The 21635-nt window shown below is 43.1% G+C and overlaps 1 protein-coding gene across 5 annotated transcripts in view; it reads left to right on the top strand.

The window, feature by feature from the left end:
• Positions 1 to 2341: 2341 nt before the first annotated feature.
• The window catches only part of CDK8 (cyclin dependent kinase 8), an 82605-nt gene continuing 63311 nt past the window's right edge, over positions 2342 to 21635 (top strand). For all 5 annotated transcript variants that reach the window (XM_065634625.1, XM_065634619.1, XM_065634611.1 and 2 more), the window contains exon 1: positions 2342 to 2490. In XM_065634625.1, the coding sequence (XP_065490697.1) occupies positions 2363 to 2490 (128 nt within the window). In that variant the 5' untranslated portion in view covers positions 2342 to 2362. The remainder of the gene's footprint in view (positions 2491 to 21635) is intronic.

Genomic DNA, 21635 nt, shown 5'->3' with positions numbered 1-21635 from the left:
GAGAACAGAGTGAAGCAGCAGCAAATGTACAGCTATGCTCAATCTGGAAGGCATATAATACAAATGTTATGAAAAACTAATGAAAGAAATGTGCAGAAAAGCAGACTTCTAAACATTATTACAAAAGGACCAGAATCTGAAAGAGATTGTGGTTTTGACTTTTCACAGTTTACTTGTCAAAGTATGGAATTCTTTCCAAGAGGTTTATGCAAACATGTAAAACACAACACAGGTCCTCACAAAGCTAGTCTGGATTCTGTGTTCTTGTCTTTATTCATGCTCTCTTTTCTTTCTAAGCAGACCTTGTTCTTCCTCCACACCCTGCCTTGTTGTAGGTCAGGACAGACTAAACTCACCCATTAGTTACCATGCAACAATTGGATCTGTGTGGACGACTTCCGATATTTATTGCCTCCATGGAAGAGTGATTAATAATAGAAAGAAAAGTACAAAGTTACAGAAGAGTGATTATTTCTACTTCCCCCCTCCTCGCTGACAGGACTGAGGGTTGTGGTCTGGGAGGAGGTGCTGAACACGGTGGGTTTGGCTGTGCAAGCTTGGTCCCTGCTGTCCCTGGAAGCCAGGCGTCCCCGAGGGCAGGGTTGCATAGCTCTGCTCCGGGCTGAGGCGGAAGGATGTCACGAGGTGGACGGCATCTTCCAGACTGTTTGATCTTTACGGGCTGCTGGGCTGCCCTCAGCCATTTCTGGTTGATTGGCGTAGCAAGTCACTGGGCAACGTTCTTGTACAGTTTAGTTGGGCTGTTGGGCAAATAAAATTTAGTTTTGCTGCTTCTACCGATTGCATGTATTTTCCCTAACACCTGCCTAATTGCTTCATCTAATATACATTACATCTCACAACTGCATAGCAACGTACCATAGCAAGGTCAAACTGCGGGCAGCTGACATCAGCCTGAGTGATGCCAGCTCAGGAGGCTGACACACCCCTACCCCCAATTTTCAGGACTCAACCGTGATGTGTAAATGAAAATGGAGAATTGTAAACTGAGATTATTTCAGAATGTTGCAGAAAGTGCTGTTTCTTCTTCCAGAGGCCCTCACACCGAATGGTATTTTGTCTCTAAGTTAGGGATTTGAGTGCCCCCTTATGTACCCACATTGCATTCTTGGGATGAAATGTGAAGCGTATGTGCATGATTATTGAAAGTGCCAAATGCTGTGCTGTAATTAGGAATATTGCTGTAGCTTTAGTTCAGCTACAAGCTCTCTGTTCTATAAAATGACCAGCTGGCTTTGCGTCGCGTTGGTAACTATGGCTCTGTCAGCCAGGGAGAGGAACTGGAAAGTGCCTGGTACTGGTCACATGCAAGGGCCTCGCTAAACTAACGTTTTTGCATTAAATACCAGGCACTGCGATCCCGATGTTTTTCTGCAGCTACGCAGAGAAGGTTTGTGAGTGCTGTAGGATCTGTCCGCGTCTATGCCCAAAGCCGCGGAAATATCTTAATTATGACAACGTTAACAGGTGGCCTGTCAGGGAGAGCAGGCAAGGACCAGCTGTGTCTGCCCTCCCCACTCTGGAGCAAGCTGAGGATCCCAATATTCACTGTCACCAGCCTCTGTAACGACACAACCACTGCTGGTGGTGACTGCCGACCGTGTCCCAGCTCCACCTGCCCGGCTCGGGGGGCTGATCCGGGTGGGACCCTGTGCTGCGCCAGTTCCGGCAGCCCATCAAAGGCAGCCTGGTCCCGGGAACAACCACCCGCACGGCCCCCGCCAGCCCCGCAGCGCCAGGCCGGGCCCCCGGGCCTGCCCCTGTCCGCGCCGCAGGGACTACAGCTCCCGGCAGGCAGCGCGCCACTCGCCGGCTGAGCCGCGCCCCCCGGCGCGCCTCCCGCGGGCAGGACTACAGCTCCCGGCATGCACCGCGGGGCGCTGCGCACACGCCCCCGTGCCGCCCGTACCACAGCTCCCGGCGTGCCGCGGCGCCCGCAAGGCTCGCCGGGACGGGCGGGGCGGGGCTCTGCCGGGGGTCGCAGCCCGCCGCCTTCCACGTGGTGCGCTGCCCGCCACGCCGGGGGCCGGGGAGGTGCCCGCGGTTTGCGACGTTTCTTTGCGGCAGTGCGGCCAGGCGCGGCCGCCGTATTCCGCCCGGGAGACCGGCTGTTGTGCCGCTATCTGGCGGGGCGGGGAGGCGGCAGCCGCAGGACGGGGCTCGGGAGGGAAGGGAGCAGCCCCGCCGCCGCCCGCCCGCCCCTGGATGGTCCGCGGGGCGGCTCGGGGGTCTCCTCCTCCTGCTGCTGCGGCTGCTGCCGCCGCCGGGGCGCGGCGGGGCGGGGCGCGGCGGGGTGCGCGGCGGGCGGGGGCGGCTCGGGGCGGCGCGGCGGGCGCCCAAGATGGACTATGACTTCAAGGTGAAGCTGACCGGGGAGCGCGAGCGGGTGGAGGACCTGTTCGAGTACGAGGGCTGCAAGGTGGGCAGGGGCACCTACGGGCACGTCTACAAAGCCAAGCGCAAGGACGGGTGAGTGAGGAGCGGGGCTGCCCCGGCCCCGCCGCCGCCTCCGCGCCCCCCCCGGCCCCGCCGCGGCCTCCTCCCCGCGGCCCCTCCCGGCCCACGGCCCCGCCGCCCGCCCCGTGCGCCCCCCCGGCCCCGCTCCTGCCGGGTCCCCGCCCGCTGACACCCGCGCTTCGCTGCCCGGGCCGCGCCCGCCGGTCGCTCAGCGGAGCGTTCCCGTCCCCTCGCCTGACGCCGGGTCCTGTGTCGGTACCGGGAGGTCTGGGAGAAAAACCGATGTAGTTGAGGAAAATTCTTACCCGAAGGGGTTTTATTGTGAATAAATGAGTCGCCGCGTACCATATTCAGCCTGACCCTCAGCCTCGTAGAACAGGGTTTGATTTTTTTAATAATGCTTTTTTATCTGATTTATTATTTGTAGTCACCATTTTGGGTATTCTTGCTGGCTGATTCAGGAGCTGAGGAGTGCCGGTCCTTTCGGGGCTTTACAATGCCCTAAAAGAACTTTACGTGCAACCAGCTCTCGGTACAGACCTGAGTGAACGAATTTCTTTGCATAAATGTTTTAAAGAAAGATCTAGCAAACTGTCACTTAGGTTTCCCTCGTCCATGACATGGCACCACTGGCAGAACAGCAGAACAATAGGAAGTGGAAGCACAAGAAGCAGGAGAGGCACAGACTGTTCTCGTAACAGGTCCTAAATTTTAAATTGCGTCCCTTCTTTCTGTTGCTGTCTCATCACCGTGGTGCTCTGTATGCTGTCCTTCAAATAAGGTGTATTTTAAAAGTCTAGTTATTATTTTTACATTTGATAAATAACTTTTAAAGCAGACTGTGGTCAGTCATGGCTGAAACACGATCCCATTCTGTTTACATAAGCTTAAATTCTAGAAATGCTTTAGCTATTACCTACAGGATGGTTGTAATGGGACTGGTTGCACCGTATCTTGTCTGTGTCTTAAACGTGACAGTATTAATTGCAGCACGGTTACTTCAGCTTGAATTATGTTTGCTGATATGAGTTACCTAACTACTTTTTTCTCAAATTTCACATTTGGATCCTTCAAACTGTTCATAGGAGAAATTCTTATCTTGCCTGAATTATTATTTTTTTTTTTCCCCTGGGAGGATAAGGGGAATAAACTGTTGTGTGATAAGCTGTTGCCTCAAGCCTCCTAACATGCAGGTACTAACTTTGCTGGTACAGCCAGCCCTGGTTTCAACGCCAATAAAGAGACCTGTAATATGAAAAATAGATTGAGTAACTGAAAGATACTGCTTGTGTTTCTGACGTTCGTGTCAGGCTCTTTGCGGCTGTTCGGCACGTTGGACTGCAGCAGCCTGCAGGGAATTCAGCGTGTGATACTGCTGAAGCACATATTCAAACGTATTTTTGGTGAAATTGTCAGTCTGCTTGACGTTGTTTGGGAGGGTGTGCATTTAGAGTTGCTGGTGGTAATGTCATTTTGAGAAATTTCAGAAAAAATGGAATTCTGTGTTTTAAACATGGATAGTTACTCAAAGGTGGCTTTATAGTAGAATTTCCTCTTGGTTTTTGAGCGTGTATGATTTAAAATCTGCTCTTTTATTGAAAAGGGGGAAATCAAAGGTACAGTATTAGTTTGAAAAGAAAAGAAGAGTGAGCAATGTATTTTTTTTTACCTTATTGTTCATTTAGTGCCTCCTTTCCCTTCCTTTGCCCTAGTACTTACCATTTCCCCTCCAGATTTCTGAAAACTTTTTTTTAAATATGCTGTGTAATTGCCCTTGGACAATCACTAAAATATGTAAAATAGGAACATCTGTAGATGCTTTTGTAGCTTATACTTGCATATGTGTGATTTTAAATTATATGGATGGAATTAGGGTTGAAGTTCAAGGTTCCATTTACATCCCTTTATCCAAAGAAACTGATTAAATTGCAAAAGCAAACACATAACAACATTCTGTTTTCATGAAGCTATGGTAATGTATGGATGTATGTTATATCTTGCAGTGGGGAGTGTATGAACCAGATTTCAGTGTTTGTATATTGTTATATACAAATATTGAAAAAATATTCTTGCATTGTTTCAGTATTCCCCAAATGGTACAATGCTGATGGATGAATAACCTGCTTTTTGAGTTGTTTTGTAGTATTTGTACAGCTCAGACATTCTTTACATATGAAGTTGTTTGCTATCTTGATTAATTGTCATAATTTTTTCCCTTGAACTTAGAAGTTGAAAGCAAACTTTGTTACATGATTCTAGTTCTTGTTTTAAATAGCACAAATCTTTCAAGTCTAATATACATCATGATTTTTAGAGTACTTTGAAGAATGGGCAGGACTTTGCAGAATGGGCAGAATTTGCAGTACTGCAAATATTTTGTTAAGAATATTGGGGCAGCTTTTTCTTAAATGACATCTTTTATATACAGATGTCTAATCAACAGAAGAAACACAGAAAAGAACTTCAATAATTCAGTGTGTGCAAATGTATGTTCAAAAGCCCTTGGTGATGATAATCCAGTTTAAGAGTAGCTCATGTCTTTAGTATGGCTGCAGTCTTCACCTCTTTTTTTTTTTTTGATTGCTCTTACAGCTGTGTCTCAGGTACAGTATGGCAATGCAAAACTAGATAGCAGCTGCATGTCCTAATTGTAGGAAGTTTAATTGTACACCATTAAAACTACGTGGGAGCGCTTTGGAGGACAGTCTTACAGGACTCTTGATAGAGTGAGAATCCTTGTAGTGCACGAAAGAGATGTTGGGTAGTACATGCTTTAGTCACCTGGATTTCATGTCCTGCTCCAACAACAAAGCCAGCCCAGCCCTGCGGTCCCTTGGCCACAGGGTGAGCCCTGGCGTCTCCACTGCTCTGTCTCAGAGGATCGCCAGGTACAGCTCCACGCAGGGTTTTTTGCATATTCACCACCAGACTCAGCACAGCTGAACATCAAATCAGCTGAGTAACAATGTCAAGCCTTAAAGCTGAGCTCTACCTGCTGCATTGCCTGCAGCAAAATTGCGTTCTGTTTTCAAATATTTATTTTAATCACTGTTATTTTGAGTTTGTGGTCTCTGTGGTTGAAAAGGATCTTCCTGGCTTTTTATTGACTGGTGCTGTCTTTTTTTTCATCAGTGTAGTACCTGCAGTGGGCTCTAACTCTAACCTGCTTAGAACAAACTCTATGTGAACTGATGGGGTTTATTTTTATAGCAGAAAGGTGTACAAGAAGGCAAGTGACTCTGACGGTAGACACCAGCAAGAGAATGCAGGCATGGTGTGTTGAACATCAGTCTTCAGATAAAGAAACTGTTGCTTGTCTCTAGTGGTAGTAGGATGGTTTACGTCTCTCTCTTTTTTTTTTTTTTTTCCTTTCCTCACCAGAAAATGTCAGTTATTTCCTGCATAAAAGCCTCTTGGCGTGCCATTTGGGTGCTCCCTCAAGAACGTTGCTCAACCCAGACATTAAACCTACCTATTTGACTTATGCCAGACTTGGAAAATATGCCAGCAGTTTTTTGTTTGTTGGACTTACATACAGATTTGATTTTTTTTTATATATATATTTTTTTTAAAATTTAAATTGAGTGGATCAGACTTCTTCAAAGCTCATTAAGAGCTGAGTGCCCGGGACAGACAGACCAAGGTGGCAGGATGGGGTTGCTGCCTGTGCGAGCCCGGCTGGCGCAGCACTGCAGGTACCTGCTCTCCTGGAGCTGGCAGCGTGTGCTGGTTCTGTGCTAACGCCTGAGGGGCACTCACTTCTAATGGGATCGATCTCTCACTGCTTTTTTGTTCACTTTTCTTTCCTTCTGTTTTTATCATACAGCTACAGTGCGAAATTTGAGAGAAGCCGATTTTGTGGAGCAAGGCTGCCTGTTTCAGTGGCAGTTTGGAGTGTTTCCAAATATTCGTTTTTCCTGTTTATTGGATGTGGTTTGGATGAGAATAAGAAGCTACCGAACATCACTGTTAGGCAGTATCTAACTTTTTAATTACAACAGCAAAGCATAATAGCATTGGAGATCTCAAACTGTGGTAACATCCCCCAGTGTTTTCTTGGAAGCTTTTCATCTCTTGGAAAGAGACGTGTGTGGTGAGAGACTGTTGATGGGGAAATAACAGTGAGAAAGCTGGTGCTCGCCTAGTTGCTCGCAGAAACTGCGAGAAGTGACGTAGGTCCCAAACCCAAGTGCAGCTGGAGAGTTTTTAAATTCGGTTTCAGCTATTACAGTTCTGTGTTGGAAGTATTGCTATAGGTGGAGGGACAGATTCTTTCATTTGCACATACATGTTATAATTGAAACTATGAGACTACATTTATGTGCTCAAATTTTCCTTGTACCCTTCAAACAATCAAATCTATATCCACTTTAGCTCTGTGACAGTTTGTAGGAGTTGCGTAAGAAGCAGAATGGTAGAAAACTAGTAAACTGGTTTGCGTAATGTCTAATGCGATGTGTGGTAGTTTCTACTTACCGGTAAACGGATATCGCAAGAATGACGATGAATCTATCTCAAACTTTCGTATAAAGAGAAACTGAGATATTGGGAGTATTTCCCTTGGAAAACAGAGAAGGCAGAACGTGTTTAAGGTAGATAAAATAATGAATGGTTTGGGTGATGTAAAAGATGCTGGTGCTATTCTTGTTCCACAGTATTTGAAGGAGGGGACATGGAATTTTTTTAATGAACAATATGGAAATATTTTAATGCAATGTAGATAAAGTGCACAACCTGTTGTCAAAGAAAAAAGATTACAGACCAGACACTAAGCTCTTGAGTTACGTTATCAAAACCGGTCACTTCTGACTAACTGTTGTAACAAGTTGAACGCTCTTTTGCTCTAGAAGTTAGTCTGCTCTGTTAGAGATCAGACCAAGCTCTGCAGTGCATGCAGAAGAACCCATCTTCTTTTACTTTAGAAATTTTGGGGTTTGCTTCTTTATTTTTTTTTTAATTATTTTTTTAAACACTTGGCTCTTAGTAAGGTTGATACCAGATAAGTACCAGTTTGTGTTTATGGGTACGTATTGATTTAGGTCAGATCACTTATTTCATCAATGTTTATATCAGATTGATTTTGGGAGTGCCACAAATAGAGGGAATGAGTCCACTGGCAAATTTTACTTGGCAAGAAGTTCAACAACAGATCTGGACTTGCAGCTTCTTGGTTAGTTCTGTATCGAGTCTTTGCAGGACTTGTACCATGAAGTTCATGCTGGTAGTTTTCACTGTAAACTTCCAAACAACTCTTGTCTTCTCTTGGTCTTACAAACATGAGGTGTGATTTTTTGTTTTTTGTTTTTTTTTGTTTGTGTGTGGGGTTTTTTTGGTTCTTTTTTTTGTCTGAATGTTCATGTGTGTTGATTTTAACTCTTTTGAACCGAAGTGGTTGGTGCAGATGACAGGCGGGCGGTGAGAGCTGTGGAGTCGTCAGGCAAACCTTTGGCTTGCGACTCTGCTGAGCAATAGAGTGGAATTTCTAAATGCCATAGACTTTATGTATGTAATATGTGATACTATCTTCTTAAAATATATGCCCCAAGTCTCTTTTGGATCCATTACCATAGTAGTTAGAAAGTTCCTAATTAAACTATATCTACATAATGAGGTATGCATGAAGTATTGTGCTCTTTAATTTTTCTGGTAAACCACTCATGTAATTGCTCTTCCCATATGCTTCCTTCACTTCTTGCCTGGTTAGGTGGCTCCAAGCTTTGTAGGTTTTTAAGATCATGCAGTTCAGTGAGTCTTTCTGTGGCCCTTGGACTTTATTTGGTGTGATCTTTTGTTATCTTGTCATGGATGTGTTGATTTATTTTCATAGCCAGCAGCAAAGGTGGAGCTGGCATAGCCATGCGTTAGTGTTTTGTTCCTACCTGGAGCCTTTGACAAGCGCAGAGAGGAGGGTGTGAGAATAGTGTTGCAAAACACCAAAGATCTGTATCTACTTTTATTCTTGATTTATAAATTAGCATACTATGTGTAAATAATGGAGGCATGTACTGCTGTGCTTGGTTTCTCATGAGTGTTGTTGAGGGTGCTGAATATAGAGAAGATGCACATCGTAAGAGAATGCTACTTTCAGCCAAATGACAGTGAAGTAGTATGTTCACTGTAGCTCTTGGATATTCTTTGATTCTTCTGTTTTAAAGTCTTTTAGAATTTTTTTTTAAACCACAAAACAACAGAGATGGTCTTTACTACCATTGGGATCTGAAGAGCTGTAATTTGCAGACTACTGTAGCATGAACTGTGAAAAATCTCTTGTTTCTTAGGAAGAGATTCTTTTAGTTATGCTGAAATTTGGAAACTACAGGTGAAACATAATGAAGGTACGGTGGATGGGGTTTATGTCTGAGATTGTACTCCAGCACTGTGCAGCAACAGCCAACATGTGGTGTGCACTTAGAAGACCACCAAGTTACACCTCGGAAGAGCATTAAAAGGTGATTGCTGTGCCGCTGTATCAAAATGGCTATAAAAATCTGGCTATTGAATTTACTGACTTATAAGCCATTCATTGGTGTGCCTGAAATAGTGGTAGAAGCAGATAATTCTGAATAGCTATATAATACCAAGATGCTTCTATCTTCCATCGAAATGATTTTCCATAGACAAGTAGTGGATGAGTGAGAAGCCCGACATGACTTGGAAATGTCTGGGTAGCAGCATCTTCTAAACAAAATCGGTCACCTCGTGCACTTCACAGAATCTCCTTTGTTCTGTGCTGACAAAATGAGTGCTGTCTTCAGCCTTTAACTTTTGGCTGGTATGCTGTTTTTTCATCTTAGAATAAAACGTTTGCCTTGTCTATATTTTTGCTGTACAGCCTGTCTTTCAAGCTTGGCTCTAGTTCTTAATTCCGGAGATAATTCTTCATCTCAAAGTATGTTGTTAATCTGAATTTTCCTAAAGAGTCTGTAACATAAGCGATAGGAGGACTTCTCTGGCTTACTTTTGTGGCTGCCTTGGAAGCAGCAGAAGTGTCAGAGTTACTTGTCATAGTGGGGCTCATACAGAGTCTGCTGGTCTGTGATGCGTGGGGGCAAGGTCACAAATAACTGAACAGTCTGGTGGTGTCTTCTGTTTGGAGAGTGAAAAAATGTTCAAATTTTTAAAACACAAGTGGCATTGGGTACAGACAGAATTGAAGTTTCCCAAATAGTCCTTTTCCCTCCGGACTACTACATACATAAGGAAACTGCCAATTTCCAGTGTTAAGCCTAATGCTACCCTAATGTGTGCAAAAACTAGGATAATATGCAACTGAATATGAAAAAATAAAATGGAAATGGCTTGTAAACATGAATGACTGCAGGATGTCAAGACTGAAAGGAAACTATAGGGGAGAGTTGGTACTTGTGGTTGTTTTGATTTAATTGTCCTCTCTTCTGTGTGCTAAAACCGAGCTCTCATGCATGTACTTTTCAGTAAGCCAGAGCTTTTTTGATGGATGACTGCAATATGCTGGGAACTATTGTGCTGCATTTTTCAGTCACCTTGGAGAATGATTCTTGTGGGGTTTTGTGTCCTGTTTATGTCCACAAACTTCTGAAAAATTCAGAGGGAATTTCAGGGCAGAAGAGACTGTGCCATGTTCTTGCCCACTCCCACGAGGGCTGCGTGTAGTCATCTGCAGTGCCCAAAAGAGTGGCCTTGGGGCTGATGTTCTGCACTAGAAGTAAGTGGTGGAGGTGAAAGACAAACATGAGCCATCCATAGATACCGAAGTGTATCATGGTGTGGTAGAAACAACGTACTGTGCTGTGTGTTTCTGGGACGGCAGCGTGGAATATGTGTGGTGAAAAAGCAGTGGATGCTATGGGCCATGTGTTGGTAACAAAGAGGAGATCAATCTGGACCTAAACTGTTCTTCAGGGGAACATGAGAGACAAGGTAGAGGTGGCTGGAAGGCTCTGCAGGGTTCGGGAGCTCAGAGCTTGGGCACAGCATCTGTATGGGAAAGCAATCACTTGTACTGCTAGACCAGGTGGGAACTGTCGTGGTGGATTCTTCTTTTGTGTTAACAAACAGTCGGGAGACAGGGAGGAAAATGACAGAGTTGGAAACTTTCCTGGGGCTGAAATCACTGGTGGGTGTAGAGTAGCATCAGGTTTGTATCTCAAGGGAGGAGCAGGGAGGGGGAAGTGGGTCATGACTCCTGGGGGTCTCCTGGACCAGGAGGACAGATCTTGGAGCTCTTGTTTCCAGTGTTGAGTTTTAAGAATCCTGATAGAAACTCTGGAAAAAAAAAAACCTTAAACCAGGCCTGGAAGGAGCCCCTTACATCTGAGAGCAGGAGTAAAATATTAATAATAGCATTAAAGGATGAATCTAATTTTGTGCGTTTGAAGAAAAGTACTTGGAGAACAAAAGTTCAGGTAGATAAGCAAGTAAATGTTAAGTACACGCAGTGTAGGTAATTCGCACTCCAGTAGCAGTTCTTCAGTGAACAGACTGAAAGCAAATTTTGATAAAGTGTTTCCTTATGTCTGATAAAGCGTGTGGTGGTGTTTTTTTTTTTTTTTTTTTGTTTGGGGAGTTTTGTTTGTTTGTTTTAATTTTATTTTGTTTGTTTGTTTGTCTGTTTTTACAAAAAAAGTGGTGGTGGTGTCTCCCTTGCTTTTGAGGGTGAGCGTGATGAGGCTCTAACAACTTTCATGCTTCTGCAGGACCCGTGCTGGCCAGTGCAGATTCTAAAAGCATAACCTGTAGTGAATGAATATCTGGATGTATTCCTTAACATTTGTGCTGATACTAAACAATATTGTTTGTGGTCTCTGCATGTGATAACTGTTCTGTGGAAAATACTGCTTTCAAATATTTCTGCAAAAACATTGGAAATGTCTTAACCGTAAGAAAAAAGAAAATATTAATTTTATAGCTACACATACTGATATCCTCTCTATTTCTGAAACAGTTAAAATACAAAGAATTTTGTGGCTGTACAGAGTCCTTGTGTAAAGAGATCTGGAGGTTCTAGCTGCTTTTGGGATACTGGAATCTTGAAGATGGGCTTGCAGCCTTGCTCTCTTGAAGTCACACAGGCTGCACTGGTTCTGGTTGCAGCTTTTTGTAGCTTACACAGTAGTTGTGTGAGTAAGAGCATTTATGAAACCTGATTTTTTTTTTTTTTTTCTCCTTTCCCCAACCCAAGGCTCTTTGCTTTATTGTGGAATTATCCACTGTCTAAATGCAAATTCAAACTGGAAGTATACTTGCAGCTAGGACTGTCTTCTAGGATGAGGTAAATAACGTGTTGTGCAAAAGATATAATCTGCATGTCTCCTGCTAGTCTGCTGCCATGAAGAATCTTAGATTTGATCAGCTGAGATAATTTGAGGTAAAAATGTGCTTTCCGGGCATGTGTTGGGGCAGACAAACTGCTGGATCTTATTTGAAACATGATAAAAGGGCCCATGCTAAAGGGAAGTTCAATCTCATTCAGAATTCTCATTTTAAAACGGAGTAAGCCTACGAAGATTATGTTTAATCAATATGTAATTGGCTCTCTCTTTGCTTGTTTAAAGTATTAACAAATTAAGCCAGCGGTTTGTTTTGTAATATTATAAAATACTTGGAATTGTGGATTGTTAGGTAGGTGATGGTAATCAGTTCACCCTCGTCCATTAATTTAAGTCTTGGAAATGTTCTTTAAGGTTCAATACAGCCAAAATTTATTTAAGTCTGTTCAAGTAAGGTAAGCTGAGGCAGGAGCATCAAGATACTTACCTTTGCCGCTAATACAGGGCTTGCTTTCTTTCTGGCATCCTTCCACTGCAAAGCAGTCTTGACTTTAGAGTAGAGAAGCCCATCTTGGGAGAGCAGATGGGAATAAGGTTTCAGTTTCAGGCTTCATCCCACCAATGCTTGGGCTCTGGTGCTCCTCTTCCCCTGCCGTCCCTTGTCTTGTCTTTGCGAGCTTGGCGAGCGATGCTGCGCGTTAGGGCTACGTGCGGGCTGGTAACAACCGTGCCGGAGGGTTTTGTGTCCCGGCCGCCTGCCCTGCTGTTCCCCCTTGTCTCCTCCGAGGCTCGACAAATGGTTTCTGAGACCTTGTCAAGCCCCCATAATAGCACGTTTGGGATTACAGCACAGCTTGATTCATAGCTACAGTTTTTTGTTAAGTACAAGGCCACTCGCGAACTAGTTGGTAACTTTTGTGTATTATAGGCTTGCTGTCTGAGAAACAGCTATTTTAATAAATATATTAGATTTTGTACAGAAGCATATGAAGTCTTTAGTAGCTTGTATAGGAAAGGTACTAGATAGACAAGTTGATATTCTGCTTTTTTATGGAGAATTCCACTGATGTTGCCCTATTGCATGTGTTTTGCATATCCTAGTGAAAAACTGACTTAAACATAGTCAGGATGCCAGAGAGTCCTTGTAAAATTATATACAATACTTGTGCAAAAATATACTGCTGTTTACACAACAGTTTCTATCCAGCTGTGTCTTAACGACCTTGAGTGTTAAGTGGTAGTTCAGCAAAACATATTGTACAGTCAGTTTAGGATTTGCAGGAAAAGAACCACGATTAAAGCTGCAAATATTTTATTTAAAGGACAAGAGAACATAGTGATTTTTCTCAACTACAGATGAGAGCCTAAACTTCCAAAATTAAAATTAGTCTTGAAAAAAAGCACACTTGTGAACAGGGTACAGCACAACTAAAGGTCACTGAAACAATCCGCCTGTTTTTCTGGGAAAGCTCCATGCTGTGTGCTTGTAACACCTTGCATACAAGATGTTGACATTTGAATAAAGGACACTTGAGAGTTGCACCAAAAAAGAAGACTCAATTCATTACTGTCTCTGTGAATAATATGTGTGGCTGAGAACTTTGAATACAAAAGGATCTGAATTGCAGCAAACCCCTGGTTCCTTCTTGTGTTTCTGGCCGAGATGTGTTTTCTGGGAGCAGAATAGCATTACCCTGTGAGGGGGAGCCGAGCTGCAGGTGGACTTTCAATTACAGTTTGCATTCAGACACTGGATAATCCCACAACGAGGCCTTGGAAAGTCAGGTTTCATCTACTCTGCTGTTCTCACGGAACTGCTGCGCAAGGGATGGAGCAGAACAAAAGCACGGGGAGCAAGCGCTGCCTGGGTGGACTTCAAGGCAGCAAATTTGTCCTCCAGTGTAATTGGAATCTCATCTAACTTTTTGTACTTGAACTGCTTGGCGTTCCAACTCTCCCTTTTCTTTTTGGGTGAACGTTGATCCAGTTGAAGCAGGGTTGAACAAAACAACCCCTCTCAAGTAAATGTGCTAACAGTGCCATTCACTGTTATGCTAATTCAATTTTATAAAAGCTCAACTGGAAGCTTGTATGACTCTGCCAGATAAATGTCAAATACCGAAAGACTCAAAAAAGAGTAGCTATTGCAACACTGAAAGCTCTATGGGTAGAATTCCAGGCATATATAAGGGAGGAAAATAGCGTTAGGACTGTGTTTCCATCTGCCTGCCTAGTTTGCCTATGCTGTGTGAGATCAGAGAGACTACAAAGTAGAAAATACAGCAATGAACGGCTCGTTAGCCCTGTTTCATTGAGGTGAATGCTCTGTCAGGGAGAGGTGCCGGGACAAACTTCAGGACAATGAGCAGCTACTCACTGAAGCAGCTGGTCGGGGCACCCACCACAGGAGAATCCACTCAGGACTTGGTCTGTAGGACGAAAGAGCAGATTCAAGCTGTTACTGCTGAGGGGTGTCTGTGACCAACACGGTTTGTGCTTTGCTCCTGGAGGGATGCTGAATCTGTACTTCTGCTTGAAGTACAATGTCACATCAGGTGCTTTTTTTTTTTTTTAGAGCAGGGGGAGGTGGAGACGATGGCAGGAGATGGTTTCTTAAAAGCTAAAAGAAAGCCGAAAGGTGAAATGTTGCAAGTTGCTTGGAAACCATTTTGGAAGCTTTGCTGGTCTGTCAGTGAGTGTGTATCACTCAAGACACGCTGTAAAGCCATCAAATAAAAAAATCTAACATGGCAAAATAGTAGAATAAAAGAAGCCCTTGAGAGTGAGACTACGTTCTTTGAAAAGTTCAGTCTTCTATATATCATGAATATGGAAATAAAGGTAAGTGATGGTGGGCTAAGTTGAAAAAATGCAGCATGAGAGTCCCCCTGGCAACCTCCCTCTATATAAGCCCACAAAAGCACACACAAGCCGTGTGTCCTACCCTTCCCTTGAGAAACTACTTGAGAAGGGCTTGAAATTAATCTTTCCCCCACCTCCTCTTTCCGATGCATCAGTAGCACAATGCTGTGTGTAGGACCAGGGCACCACTGACCTATGAAAGCAGTGTTTAGAGAAGATGAATGATGGCAAGAGAAAAGCTGTGGGTTTGTCTGTGCATTGTGAAAGAACGTAAAGAATTGGAGGCGAAGGAATGTATTGGGAGGGTCCTGTCTCAAATTGCAGTGTTTGGGGAAGGGGCTGTTTGAACAAACTGAGGTGAAGAGCAGTCAGTTGTTGAGATGACACATGGTTGCACATGTGAAGGAGTTCAAGAATGAAATTAGCAAATTACTAACCAGAGAGTATAACCCAATGTTTTAAATTCATAGTCATAGAAGACCGGAAAGGGGCAGTGGTGAGATGAGGTTTTTAAAAGGACTTTTTGGAAGGTGGAAACTACTAACTAGTAAGCTGAATCAAGAGTAAAGATAGTGGACACATGGTGCTGAGGTAAAGAGACAACAGCCCTATAAAACACGGTCAGCACCTCCCAAGTCTAGTAAAATCCTTTGACAGACTTAACATACAGTTAAGGCAACATAGTTCACGTAATCTGTCTAGATTTCCAAAAAGCATTCTGTAAATTCTACCAAAGACGTAAGCTGAACGTAGACATGGTCCTTCTCTGGATGGAGAAGCTGTTCAGAGATGTGAATTATGGTGAGAGGTCGTTAGTGGTGTCTCTTGGGAAACCGTGCTGCTCAAAAGGTTTGTTTGGAAATCACTTGTTGTAAAGTAGTTGGGAAACAGCTTTGCTGATGGGCGAGTGTTACTTGGGATGGTGAAGGCAAGGACTGATTGTGAAGGCTTGGCCTACAATATCACAGAGCCCTTTTCCAATAATATATCATCCGCATTGATGTGAAGTGGTGCGTATAGGAGAGTGGTCCTTTCTTTACTCACACAATGGTAGTCTCTGAATTTATTATTATTTAAGAAAAAGATTTTGGAGTTTATAATGACAGTTTTGTGAGAGTGCCAGCTCAGTGCAAGTAATTGCTGAAAAGCAGAGAGAATCACAGGACTTACTAGCAATGGAGTGGAGCACAAAACACGGTGTCATTGTTGCTGTAAATCCTATTTGCAGTACGGTAGGCACTTCTAATCCCTTCATCCCAGGCAGCGTATAATAGACCGAAGGAGGACCAACAAGGATGCTCAGAAATGTGGAGCAGTGTCTGTATGAAAACTTCAGTCGTTCCATAGACAAGGACTCTTCTGTATCTGTGAGTGCGAGGGACAGGGAGAGGCTCTAAAATCCTGAGTGTCATCAAGAAGGCAGGAGACATTTGTTCAGTGACTGGATAAATTTATGAAAGATAAATCTGTTAAGGACTATTAAATAAAATATCATCTGTGAACCTGTAGCTGCTACGGTAGTATGTTTGTAACTGTTAGGGACATGTATGACATAAAAAAAGGCTTCTGATCATAGACTCTTTTTTTTAAAGCAGCATGTTATTTCTTCCATGTAAACTGAAAAGTTTCACAGATTTGTCTACTGAAGAAGAATATACCAAAAATACAGGTTACCGAAATTATGGCTTCCTGAAATTTAGACCAATACTTTAACCCTGCTTTTTGTTTGTTTTTCAGAACAGATTCCTTGAAACTTTGTCTTTATGCAAGTCTAAGTTTCCGAAGTGAGGTGACTTAGGAGCAATCTGAGGGAAGAAGAAAAGTGGAAATGAAACATAACAATATATTCCTTTGTAGAGAATTTGTATAGGTAGCTTGTGTATTGCTTTATATAGAATACTGGTATTAATTAATTAATTAATAAAGCAGCACAGAGCTTTGAGTCCTGTGAAGTACTGCTGCCCATCAGTGTAGAATTTCCTAAAGCACTGCTGTTGGTAACTGGTCTTCTCATAGCAATGAGCTTCATAATTGTACAGTTTTCAAATTTTATTTCTAGGCTGGCTGTCAAATGATCATTTTGTGGAGGAGAGAGGGGAGCAAACTTAACCGAATCCCAGGGGTTCTCTTGCTCTGTGGAACTTCTCTGCTGGAGCTCATTGCAGGGCTAGGTGGGTGAGGAGTTGTGGTTGTGTGGTTGTTCTTGTTTTGGTTTTTTTATAGCCAACTGTACTCCCTGTGGTTTCATCACCACCAGAAGGTGGGGAGTGAAGTGAGGGGCATCTTGCTTTTCTTCTACATCCCCTCCTTGTCATTTGCTCTTACCACATACTTTGGTGCTGGTTTTGATACTCACCGTTCCTCACTGGAGACTAACAGAATTTTTAAACCCAGGAATAAAGAAGTGGATAGGTTTTTGCGGAACACAGGCTGTGAGTCATGTCATGGAGGAGCGTGGCACAGAGCAGAGCTGGTGAAAGGGGGGGGATTTTCTGGCTTGGAACAACAAGGCAGAGATGTCAAGAAAAGGCTTTTCTTTTGACAGCAGCATAGTCTTAGATCAGAATAACCACATGTACAGTGTATCATTGAATTTAGTTGCTTACTTTGAACTTCTTGCCAAACTATGTGTTGTGGCGAAAGGTGTTAATTAAAAAAAAAAAATCAAAGAACAATAGGAATAAAGTGAATCAGTAATTGGCATTCACCACATAGTACCAGCTGTCTCAGAAGCCCTGGTGTTTATTGGCTTGCTGTTGATGGTTTTTCCTCCAGCTGTGGGAAATGACCTTTTCTTTACCCATGAAAAGGTCTGTTACTGAAGGATTTGTTTTGAAGTGTAAAATATTCTCAGCATAAGCCTTGCTATCTGATAAGAATAATGATGCTGTTCGGGCACAACAATCTTGCCATGTCCTATAAGTACGTTGGCGATGGAAAAAGTATGAATGTCTGAGTTAGACCCTTAATAAATTCAGTTCTGCTAGTGTATCTTCCTCCGAAATAATTTCCTTGTGTTAGCATTTTGGTGAGTAATATTATTTTCATGTGATGTCTTGGGAATTCAGATCTGAGTCCATGAAATGTGCTTCAGTCACAAACTGTGTTACTTGTATTCTTCCATCCTTTTGTAAAGGTTTGTTGTTTGTTTTTTTTTTTAGTCTTAAAGCACACTATCTAAAAGCTGCATACTGAAGTGTTCGCAAGACTTAGTCACGCTGAAGCTTTACTTTTCTTCAAGAATAAAATGTATGTTTCTGAGGAGGAGGGCTAATAGCAACAAGAAAAACCACAAACTGGCTTTTTTTTTCCCTGCCTCTGAATATGCTGTCTTGTACCTGTTTGCTTTTTTGTGCACCATGTACATATCTTTACTAGGAAAAAGAAAAGCCCTAACCATGCAGATTTGTTGAAATGTTACCCTACAGATAAGTCTTTACATTTTTTTTTTCTTCTGCTAGGTTGTTTAGTATTTACATCTAAATGTGATCTTTCTATTAGTCCTTCTTTAAGTTAACTTTTAATTCAGCTAGGAATTATTGACAAATGTGAGGGTAATCACTGCCTAGCATTATGTATTTGTTTTTACCTCTCTGGAAGAAAAAAAGGCAAAGGAGAGAACAGCAGGGTAATTGAAATTAAATATGAAGTTTCTGTCAACTTCTCTGAGTTTTGCCATTTATTTAAATTTAATGATGCAATAATGCAAACACTTCCTAAGACTCATCAAAACTTATCATGATCATCAGTGCATTGATTGAAACCTGGATTGATATAGCTGGAATCTGTGACATTTGCACATGCACATTTTTTTTGGCCTTACACCAATTTTATTATATTTTAGTCTGTCAGTTCTCTCTGTGAAACCAGACAAGATGTAGTTGGTGTTCCTGATATTTCTAGGGAGGAATAACCCCAGGCACCAGTACAGGTTAGGAATGGACCTGCTGGAAAGCAGCACTGCAGAGAAGGACCTGGGAGTTCTGGTGGACAGCAAGTTGACCGTGAGCCAGCAATGTGCCCTTGTGGCCAAGAAGGCCAGTGGTACCTGGGGTGCATTAGGAAGAGTGTGACCAGCAGGTCGAGGGAGGTTCTCCTCCTCCTCTACTCTGCCCTGATGAGGCCACATCTGGAGTACTGCATCCAGTTCTGGGCTCCCCAGTTTAAGAAGGACAATGAATTACTGGGGAGAGTCCAGCAGTGGGCTGTGAAGATGATTAGGGGCCTAGAGCACCTTTCTTATGAGGAGAGACTGAGAGAGCTGGGTCTGTTCAGCCTGGAGAAAAGAAGGCTGAGGGGATCTCATCAATGCTTTTAAATATCTCAAGGGTGGGTGTCAAGAGGATGGGACCAGACTCCTTTCAGTGGTGCCCAGCGATAGGATGAGGGGCAATGGGCACAGACTGAAACACAGGAGGTTCCATCTGAATGTGAGGAAAAACTTCTTTACTTTGAGGGTGCCAGAGCACTGGAACAGGCTGCACAGAGAGGTTGTGGAGTCTCCTTCTCTGGAGATGTTCAGAACCTGCTTGGACACATTCCTGTGCAATCTATTCTAGGTGTACCTGCTTTATCAGCTGGGTTGGACTAGATGATCTCTAGAAGTCCCTTCCAACCCCAGCCATACAGTGATTCTGTGATAATTACATACGGGTATCATTTGAGAGCCTCTGCACATCAGCATCACCAAGGGATGTGAAGATGTGCCTGGAAATGTACCTGTTGGAGAAGGCAGTGGATCCTCAGGGGCTGCTCAGCCCTCATGCAGGTCTGGACCAGCACAGATCTGTGGTGGTGGCAGAGGGCTGCTGGCTGCTCGCTCTTCCCGGCCGCTGTCTCGGGTCTCTGGGCAGCCCGTGGGCCAGGGCAGCTCTGCTCCCGGTCGTGTGCCGGGTCTGGTACCACAGCCCGGCCCCATCATCTGCGGGCAGCTGACCCAGCACTGATAATAGACAATCGTGCACACATGTTGTTTTAAATGTGCTTCCATGCATTTTTTGATTCATGTTTTTCTTATGTATCTCATGTTTGAAGGTACAGAAGTAGACAACACTTATTACTGCAGAAATATGGAAACAATCCGAAATTTCCCCTTTGGCAGTGAGCACTGTCACAAAAGTGTGTGAAACTGTAAAACATGTACTGATGCCAGCAGCTGTGTTAGAATGGGTGCAAGGCTCTGGCTGTGGTGGCGAATAGATAAGAAGCCACACTACTTCATGAACTATATTTATCTTTGTCTGCAGATTAAGTAGTACCAAATACTCTTTATTCTCTTTATCTGTTCCTGGAAAGTCTTCGCGGGAAACTTTGTGGAGAAGAACAGTTGTGAACTACTCTTGCGAGCTGAAATCCTCAACAAAGCAGCTCAGACTCCCAGCTTTTCTGAGTGGGTTGCACTGTTCATGTCCCTTTCTCATTTATTAATAAATAAGAGGCTTTCATGACAGAATCTGAGGTTTTATCTGATTTTTGGCAGATTTCTTTTATGGAAGGAACAAGCTAGAATCTATGATGGGATAAACTCTAAGCTGATTGTAAATACATTTAAATACTCTGGGCTTGAGTAAAGCTAAGCTTTTAAAAATAGTCATGCTTAGGTTAACATTATCTTCTATATTATAAACTGCCTGCTACATAACCAATCTTCTATAGGTTTCATGCATGCTATAGGACTACCACATTTTTCAAAATGATTTTAAACTCAGTCAAATGAAGAAGTAGTAATTTGAGTTAATGTTTGTCTTCTGGTCTTGGTTCATCCAGCTTGTTTTAGCTAATATAATGGAAAAGTGGTTTTTGTTTGCTCTCAACTGATCAAAAAACCTCCAACAACAAGTGCCCCTTGGAAAGTTATTTTTAGTATAATCTCATTTTGGAAATGATTTAGTGATGCTCTGTGCGTTTATATATAATTAAAATGATCCTCAAACAGCTATAAGTGAACGACATAATTCTAGTTTATATTGTTTCTGTATTTTGAAAAAGTCTACTGTTTCAGCAATGGTGAGCTTTTTTAGTGAATGAGATTATCTCTCCAGTGGTTGTAGCATGTATCTCCAGCTTTCTGGCAAAGGTGGGTGTATGGCTTCAAGATGACGTGGAAAGTAGTAGTTAAAAGATTAACTTCATCCTGAACGTGGGCAGGAACCAGCGTGCCTCTGCGGTGTCTGCTCTCTGCATTTAGACAGCTCCAGTGCTCATCTGAGCATTCAGCAGGCCACTTCCACTCACTGATGTAGCAGAAAGCGTACCAAACAAAAAATTGGAAATAGTTCTTCTGCTCTCTGAATAAGCGCATCCCCATCTGAAAACAAGTGCCTGGGCTCCAGCACAAAGGGACAGGAGGTGTAGGGGTGAAGATGGAGTTCTTTCAGCAGCACACCATGGACTTAAAACAAGCTTCTGTGCAAATCTTTGCTGTTAGTTTTCAGTTTTTTATTAACATCCTTGTAAAACATTTAAATGTATGAAACCCATCAGATTTTGAGGAAAAGATGAAGTGGTTATCATTGCATCACTGTTAGCTCAGAATGTTTTTAGAAGACGATATATAAGATTTTGCTCTTTATTTTAGGTTTATGTGAGAGTACAGGGTCAGTGATCAGACTGTGTGTACTAATTAATTGGACAGAACTTTTGACCTAAAATGTGCTTTCTGGGAAGCTGAGTGCTTATAATGCCATTTCTCAGCCTTCGTACCAAGTTGTTGGTACCAATTTTTTTCCTGTACAATTTATTTTCTGCTGATGCATATCCTCTTTGCTATTTGGCTGTTACCCTCTGTCCTTGCAGAACTGTTATATACGACCCTGCACAGATACACCTGTCTGGCTTTACGTTTAAAGGTATGCAGTGATAAGCACGGGTTTTCATACATTTAAATGTTTTACAATGGCAACTTTTTTTCAGTCTCTGCCGGTTGGTCTGTGACTATAAGCCTGAGTAAACGTCATATTTTGGTGCATTCTTTGCTTATCAAGGCTGTGTATTTTGAGTGTGCTTCTTGAGGTTTAACCCTGGTGGGCAGCTCAGCCCCTCGCTCCC

This window comes from Caloenas nicobarica, chromosome 1 (genome assembly GCF_036013445.1).
Source record: "Caloenas nicobarica isolate bCalNic1 chromosome 1, bCalNic1.hap1, whole genome shotgun sequence".
NCBI lineage: Eukaryota > Metazoa > Chordata > Aves > Columbiformes > Columbidae > Caloenas > Caloenas nicobarica.
This window is presented reverse-complemented; position numbering and strand designations above follow the sequence as displayed.